The sequence below is a fragment of the Gavialis gangeticus genome, unplaced genomic scaffold (genome assembly GCF_001723915.1).
Source record: "Gavialis gangeticus isolate Ggan-Ray unplaced genomic scaffold, GavGan_comp1, whole genome shotgun sequence".
Taxonomy (NCBI): domain Eukaryota; kingdom Metazoa; phylum Chordata; order Crocodylia; family Gavialidae; genus Gavialis; species Gavialis gangeticus.
This window is the reverse complement of record NW_017729031.1, coordinates 62,324,558-62,333,335: the sequence shown is the minus strand read 5'-3', so window position 1 is coordinate 62,333,335 and position 8,778 is coordinate 62,324,558. Positions and strand designations below refer to the sequence as shown.

Below are 8,778 nucleotides of genomic sequence, written 5' to 3'. Positions count from 1 at the left end.
CAATGGCCGAATTGCTGAATCTTCTGAAGCCGATTCAGTCAAATTGATTTGGGACAGTGATCTAAATCTCCGAATTGAATCACTGTCCTCTGAATCATCCGAATCAAATACTTCCCTATTCGCCCAGGCCTAGTAGATGGTAATTAAGCCCAAGCAAGGCTCTTGAGCTGGGGGAAGGAGCAGTTTATAGTCAGGAAACAGACTGAATCCAGAAGAGCTCGCCTCTAGGAAGGGCCAGAACAAATGTGGCCCTCTCCTGCTGCCTGGAGAAAGGGTAAAGGCTTGCTGTACTTGTTTCTACCAAGGATTATTGTTTTGTGATATGAGAACTGTGAGAGAGACTCCCAATGGAGCAAACCAGACAGTGGCTGCAGGTACTCAGGCTCCTTACAGACTATTGTTTGGGTTATCTGAAGGACTTTTTAAGGGGGCAAAGCCTACCTGCATGGCAGCAGGCACCCTAAACCTATAATGCAAAAGCAAGCTGTTTAAAAAAAAAAAAAATCAAATGCACTATTCATCAAAACCAGAAAGGAAATGTACCTTCTCTGCTTTTTATCTCCAGAAGAAATAGTGTTAAGCCCCAGTTTAGCAGGGACTCTCCACACAGGTTGCTGCTGCTCCCACTGAGCCCTCTATCAGAAATCAGTTATAAGTTAGTGCTGTAAGTGGGAGCTTGGTACGGGTGTAAGAATGGAGGATTATAGATACAATTGTAAGATTAGCATCTTTACATAATGTTCGTGCAATAAATATTCATGTGCCTGTGTTAGGAAAAAATGGTGTTGTTCTAATACTTTTGAGAGTAATTGGAAAATTAAAATTGGAATTTTCATTTAATGGAAAATGTTGTAAAATTTTGAAATTTGGTTTCCTTCTGAACCAGAACAAAAATGAATCCAAAAATTTCTTGGTGAAATGACTTTTTCCCCCTTACTTTATAATATAGTATCATTTTTCTTTTAAATTTCTAAACGAAGACTAATCTTATTGATAAAGTGAAAAGGCCTTTTGAATCTTTTCTAGTATAACATTCCATTGAAATGCATCACTTTTTCCTCTACTTTGAAAAATTGGCAGTTTCTAATTAGAAAAAAATGCTGGGAGAAAAGGGAATGTTAGAATGAAAATGTGATGCTTTGTGTCCAACTGTGTAACTCTTTATATTTAGTAATACCTCATTACACACAAGCACAGTCTTCCAGATCTCTTAATTTAGATTGCATTAAAATGTTCCTGGTCTTGGAGTTCTTAATTTGGCTCTACAAATTCAGAAAAGGCTACAGTTGAAATTCTAATCTAGAAGTAAATCTTGCTTGCCAATTTTTGGTTCTGATTGCTTGTTTTTTGGTCATGCAAAATTCCTGTTGAACTTCCCATAGTTTCAAAGAGACAAGTTAACTTATATATTGCAGTCTAGCTTGTGTGTGTTGTGTTAGCTTTTATGTAAGACTTTTAAATTGGTAGGACAAACCAGAATTAGTGTGGCACTTGACAAATATATTAGACTGATGTGTTCATGATTACTGTCATTTAATGGCACAGAAAGGGATGAGATGGATTCCTTAATTATTTAGGTTCATGTCAAAAGCTTAATGTAGCCATTTTATCTTCTGAGTTAAATTGTTGCTTCTGAAAACATTGGCTTGTAACAGGTATTTTGCAGGCTTCCTCAAAGCTTTGCCAGGGTACTTAAACAGTCGTGTCCCCCTTTTAACATAGGGTTGAGTTTATATATTGATCAAAATCTGTTAGTTCTGCTGAATTGGATTATATTATTATCAGTGGTCTCTTTGTCCTTAACTGCACAGGAAATTAGAAAGTTTGACCACCACTTGATAACCAACCTGCTTTTTTCTGTCAAAGGTCTGATTTTACAGAAACAATACTTCTGTACATAGCTGTTGGTTAAAAGCTTAATTATTGTATTTAAAAATGTGTTGGTGCATCTGGGAAAAACATAGAAAATTATTCTGAGTTTTGGAGCCTCCTACTTTTCTTTATGACCTGTAATGTTGATGGCATTACTTAGAAACACAAGTTATAAGCAACACAGGAGAGAATCAGGATAGCAACACCTAGACCACTGACATCATTAACTTATCACAGCACTCTCCTACTCTGAAATGCGTATACTTTCCAAAGGCCCAAATTTCTATCCAGAAAAACAGCTTGATAATAGCGTGCAGACAACTAGAAGAATTCTTTGGGAGACTTGGTCCGAAAGAATACTTCCACAGCCAGTATAGAAGCACCTCTGACAACCCCCATGACACAACAGATAGAGCAAAGAACAACAAAAATTGGACTGAACATCTCCCAGCAGACAAAAACATACATTGGACTACTACATCTGCTGTTTCAGGAAGAAAGCTAACAGTGAAATTCTTAATAAAACCAAGACCACTACAGCCTCTCTCCCTCAGAGTAAAGCCATACAGTCCCTAAGATCCAGCAAATCAAGCCAGTGGACAAAAGTCATCTGTCAAGACTACATTTAATTAGGCCAACAGACAACTCTGAAACGAAGTACTGTAAAGAACTTTGGAAGGGCCCCCATGTCAGTATTTGCTCTGAAACTGGAAAATACCAATTTTTTCCATACCAGCTTCAGGAAAAACTATTTTCACTAATCCCCCGCTGTTCTACCCCAGAAACCTTTTGTATGCTCCCAAGGTAACCATGGCAGACCCTTCATATCCAACTCTGGTACCATCACTGAAGTGCTACCAGGATTCATAGGAGCTACACTGAAACCATTTGTGACTTAGTAAGTTTGCCTGTACAGCTTATACACCACAAAGATCATACCTGGAGAGAAATATACCCAGCTCTTCCTCTCCTGGTTTTCAAACAACCTCCTATCTTGGCTGGTTCATCAGAAGTAAACTGCCTGGCTAGGGACAGACATTACACATAAGCCAGTTTAAGTGATTAGAAACAGGTTTGAACCTGTAACAGAACAGACATTCAGTGCATATAAACCAGTTTTAAAATGGCCGAAACCGTTTTAAGATAAATCGGTTGAATGTAGTATCAGACTTAACTGATTTGGCTCAAACCGGTTTATGCAATGTCTGTCCCAGATCCCCATGTTCAAGCACTGAGCTTTAATAATGCAAAACCTGTCAACACATCTCCAGTGCTACTGCAAGCAGCACCCCCCTCCCACACAAGAAGCCCATCAGAATCCTTGGATCCTAACATTTACTTTTCCCAAAATGTGGTGCAGTATATCTGATCAGCGCCCTAAATGCTCTCACAGAAACTGTGTGGGTGAAACTAGACAGAAATTATGTACCAGAATGAACTTGGATAGGAAAAATGTAAGAGACAGATGCACAAACACTAGTAGAAGCATGTTTTTCACAGGACAGCCATTCCCTTTCTGACCTCGCTATCCTCGTACTCAAGGGAAAATTACAAAATGCTTTCAAAAGGTGAGCCTGGGAACAAAAATTCGTAAGGTGGCTGAACATTAAGAATCAAGGACTGCACACTGATAGTGACTTCATAGCATACTATAATCTACCCAACTTTTGAAAATCTTTTGTCACATGATAAGTAATAATGTTCTCTTTTGAAAGTGCTTGATCTCCCAGTAATCAAATTATCTTTTTTCTGTTACTTTGTCTGCTACTGCTGGATATTTTTTTTTCAACTTTTATAGCCCTTCACACTGTTTTTAATCATTACTGTGCCTGCCGTTTCCCTCAGATCTGATGAAAAGTGCTTTGCATTCAAAAACTTGTCCAAGCCATCTATCCCAACCATGCAATTAGAACAGTAGAACGTATCGCCAACAAAAGTCTTTGCCTTTTTACATATATGTCTTGTTTGTTGTATGGATTTAATAATTTTGTATTTACCTTTTAATTAGCTGCAGTGGAAAGGATTATTCTTTCCCAAACAATGTTATTGTTGCAGCTGAGGAATAAGCAGAAAAACAAGGTAGTCCTAAGACACAGAGTCTGTTTTCACATGCTTCTGAAATACGAGGATTAAAAAAAACATGGGGTATCGGCTGAATTATTTCTACAAGATATTTGTAGCTTGGGTTTTCTTTAAAATATCTATCTTTTTAAAATATAGCTATACCACCTCAATCTATATTTTGAGGTACAAGTTTAAAACCTCATTTAAATACATATTTTCTCTCAGCTTTTATTTAACGCTATATTCTATGCCTTAAGTTTTCAGAATATATTAGCTAGAGTTGGTAGCAATCTGATCTTTTTTTTTCTTACTTTAAACTTTTCTTGATGTTCATGATCCATCTGTGTAGCATCCTTGCAGCAGAACTGCTTCTACCCACTTGTTAGTTATTTTTTATTGTATTCATTGAAATGTTTGTCTCTAATTTGTTTTTGTAAAATAAGGTGTACAGTTAAAAAGCAGGCTTTTTTTCCTTACTGAGCTGACTTTTTTTTTTTTTAATTCTCTTCATCAGCCCAGTAAGGATTTTCAGAAGGATCTTACCTTTAATTTTCTTTTTATTATTTTAGAAGCATAACTGGAAGTATAGATTGCACCTGATTTTCAGTAAAAAGTGAAAATTTGAAGTGTTTTACTAGATTAAAATAAAATGGCTTGTCCAGGAATTCTTACATTTGAGGGGGCTCTGTGTGCTCTAATACTTGCACTGTACTATATTTTGAACATTTACATTCTTTTTAAAGTGGCTGTTTATTTTGCAAAACAAGGGGTTATATAACCTAAGATTTTCATAAAAGGAAGATAAAGGTAAACAAAGAAAAGAGCTAGGACACTTACTTTAAAATGTTTTGTTTCTCAAAATACAGTAGTGACTTTAACTCATTTAAAAATATTATGATCCTTTTATTAACATTAATGTGGTCATAATAATAAAAGCATAGTTTTGAACAGTGATTCTTTGAGTGATTGTCTTTGTGCGCATTCTACTGTATATACCTAAGTTCATAAACTTTTTGGCTAGCACTATCCCTAAAGTATCCAGGTGCCGCCTTGTGCTTTGGGCCTAAAGGACTGGGTGTTTCTACTGCACTTCGGTTCCTCCCAACCTTGTTTCTGCTTGAGATGGTCTTTTCTGTTGTCTGCTTCCAGACGAGAATAAAATCTGTGGAGTGCTATTTTTTTTATGGTTTCACCCTGTTGTCCACTAGCGACTTAATCGCTTTAGTACCACTGAACCAGGAACCAGAATGGTCTCCTTGATGGTCATCTGCAGTCAGTGTGTACTCCTCATGTAGAAAAGGTACACAAACCACAGGTGGGCACTTGGAGTGCCTGTGTTGCTAAGGAGAACACTTCATTCCAAAACAGGTGTTCCATCTGCTAATTCTTTACCTCTCACCCCCCACACTGATAGGGAAGTGAGGATCTATGTGCTGGGCATGTCTATGCAAGCAGTGAAACAGTTCCTCAAAAAATAATTGCATCTGATAAAATCCTGCCCAAATAAGGTCTTAAAATGCTTTCCAAAGATGTTTATGCTTGGGCTGATGGTCCTTAAGGGGGATAGAGTTCCAAAACTGAAGAGCAACTACCAAGAATGACCGCCCACATATCTTCAGGAGTATCTTGTTTTAAGTACTAGGTGCTTGGATAGACCATCTCATGAAAGATGAGATAGATACAAGTTTAGAATGTGTCCCCCTCCCCTTTACTTCTCCATCCAAGCAAGATTTTCTTAAGGAGATCCTAAATTCCTGGTGATGGAGTAAAACTTCAGGTGTCCAAGTCAGTCATTGCTCCACACCCTCGCACAAGATCTTCCTTAACCTTTTACTTATATTAAACGATATCATTCAGGTTGTGGCCATAGTAGAGAGGATGAACAAGGTGGTTTCCAGGGTTTGAAACTATACAAGACATGTTATGGGATTTCCAACATGGACCTGCTGTGATTAGGCATACAGTACCAGAGTACAGGCAGCTTCAGCAGTGTTTCTGAAAAATGTATCCATCTTGTATATCTGTAAAGTAGCCCCTTAAATCTCTTGTTCGCACATTATCCAAGCATTGCACAATTCCAGAGATCTCCAGTTCTGTTAGAGCTGCACTTGGCAAAACACAGGTCGGGTCAGTTCTCCTGACATTCTGAGATATAACTTTTGTGCAATTTTGTTGCTTCTTTGCAGTTCCTCACAAAAGACTTGTCCATCCCAGATGGACAGTTGCTTGACGGAAAAAGAAAAGTTATCAATTTTGGAGTAGCTGCAGTTTTTTGAAATGGCATTTATAGGCATGTTCCTCAGTTTACTTTCCACCTTCTATCCCATGAGTTTTGTGTTAAGGAATTCCCTGCTCAGCAGGAGACCAGCATTCCCTCTAAGCTGTGTGGCATGTACAGCTGCGCAGGTGCACTCATGCCGTGCATGCCGCACAGCATGGAGGGAACACTGCAGACGACTAAGGCACAGCTGGATATACTCTGTCCTTCATGCCCTCAGTGTACAACTTGTGGTTCAACAAGGCACGTGTGAGTACTGCTGGCTTAAAAGGTCTTTGAATTTAGGTGCCTGAGGCACATACATAATTTTGGAAAAAGTGTTCTTAGAGAGCTCCTGTTACTGTAAGGTAATTTCTCTTTAGTATGAAGACCTTTACTATACAAGGCTGCTTGTAACCACTTGGAACACAAATTATTGCAACATGGTGAAATAAACAAATTACTATAATGATAACATTTGTTCTGATTCTTAAACTTGTGTACATCTTCTTACAGGGGATTGCTGGCTAGGTCAATATTGCTTGCACAGAGTACCTCTCCTATCTTTACCCATGTTTATGCTGCACTTGTAGCAATTATCAATTCAAAATTTCCAAATATTGGAGAACTGATTCTCAGGAGGCTCATTTTAAATTTTCGCAAAGGATATCGCAGAAATGATAAGGTATGTAAGAAGAAATTTTGTAAAAACTTAAGAAGCATTATCCTAAAACTAATGGTCCTGTTCGTTTGTTGCCAGTAGTGGTCAACAGTATATAGTTCAAAACAAAGATCCAATAACACTTCAGAACCTATGAGAAAGCACTAGTTTAATGTGGAGTCCTGACCCCTTCTGTTGTCCATTCTATGCACTGCAGCTTCAAGATTGACCCTTATAACTTTATTCAGTTAATGTAACAATAAGCTATTTGTTGTAAAAAGTGCAGTCCTTTTTATAATATTAAAATAGTGGTGTCAGTATCCTGTCACAGGTGCCTCCAAAGGTTAATTGTGACATACCCAATTGGCAGATTGCAACGTTTTGTTGATAACTTGTTCTGTGCACAGAGAAAACTAAATGTAAAACTGTTTGTTCATTTTACAGCAACTTTGTCTAACAGCCTCAAAATTTGTTGCACACCTGATGAATCAGAATGTGGTAAGTTCCTTTATTTTTCTGATATGTTTTTTGACACCATATGTCTGTCCTACAGTTCATACTTACATTTTAAGATGGGTAAAAATTAGTTTTTAATAACAACAACTTTCTCTTGAAAGGGAATTTTTTCAATTTATAAACAAGTAGCAGAGTACTTGCTAATGGTCTAGAGAAATGGTGACTGCAACTGAGGTTACATACACATGTTCAAACCATTCAGGAGAATTCTTCCGAGTTTGTTTTCTGGAGAGGAAAACTTACCTGTACAGAAGTTCAAGCTGAGAAGCAGGATTCCTGCAGCGCTGTCCCTGGGCTGCTAGAGCTCCCTAGAACATGCATCTCAAATCACTTTGCAGGCTTCTTTTTCTTCCCAGCAACAGTAACATAGGTAAGGACACAGATCAGCACTGATTGCCTCTGGGACTGCCCCCCTAAGGAGCTCTGTCTCAAGATCCCTCATCCGTCTCTCTCCGATGAGGCCTTGACAGAAGAGATCCTGAGCTTGTCTCCTCTCTTGTCGGGGAACTGTGCTTCCCAGAACAAAATGTTGCAGTTCCAGCAGGGGTCTGCCAGGTCAGGGAAGTGGGGAGGGGGTTGTCACATTAGGGAAAGGAGGGAGTAGGTCTATACCTGTCCCATGCACAGAGCTCTCCACCCTGAACTTTCCACACTGTGTACCAGCCCAGCTGCAGCTCAGCAAGGATCTTCACTTCCCAACACCTAAGTGCTTCAGTCGGGATTGGGGTTACCTGGGTACTGGAAGTGGGTTGGCTTGTTCTGGTCTGTCCTGAGTGGACCACAAACCATTGAAAACCAGGAGCAGAACCTGCCCCCCCAAGTACTTCAGCACTGGGCTTCTCTAGCCCAAAGCACTTGGGGGACATGTTCTGGTCCCTGCTTGGCTGGGACTGACACATGCTTTCCCTGACCCTGTGGGAGCCGAAGGGAACAAAACACAGTGGGATTCCAGAGGAATCCTAACAGTTTCTTTTGAACTCCTTTCTGTACAGATGTATAGTCTCCTGAGAGAGATTCTCCCAGGAGCCACTTCACTCAGGTTGAACCAAAGTTATTTTTCTCCCAAAAAAGAATTTTTTGGGGTCGAAAAATTCTGAACTTCTGTACACTCTTGGTTTCTCCTGACAACACAGGGACTCTCCCTGGAGAAACTGAATATCTGTCCATAGTCTAAGTCTATGTACTATATATGCTCAAGTCTAAGTTGATCTTGAATTTAAGATGACCCCTCTCCCCCAATAATTAGATTCTATATATGGAAAAAAAATACATTTATTATAACTTATGAGGTATAGAATGTAATAACCAGGGGTTGTCTTAAATATGTCCCCTTCCCACTGCTAGGGAAAGGAGTGGCTGTGTGGGGGGGGGGGGTCAGGTAGCCCCCTTGCCCTCTGCTTTCACCACC

General features: G+C 39.2%; 1 protein-coding gene across 3 annotated transcripts in view; it reads left to right on the top strand.

Annotated features, from left to right (window-relative positions):
- Positions 1 to 8,778, top strand: part of CWC22 (CWC22 spliceosome associated protein homolog) — a 116,261-nt gene that overhangs the window by 27,940 nt on the left and 79,543 nt on the right. For all 3 annotated transcript variants that reach the window (XM_019523037.1, XM_019523036.1, XM_019523038.1), the window contains 2 exons: positions 6,710 to 6,878; positions 7,299 to 7,352. In XM_019523037.1, the coding sequence (XP_019378582.1) occupies positions 6,710 to 6,878; positions 7,299 to 7,352 (223 nt within the window). The remainder of the gene's footprint in view (positions 1 to 6,709; positions 6,879 to 7,298; positions 7,353 to 8,778) is intronic.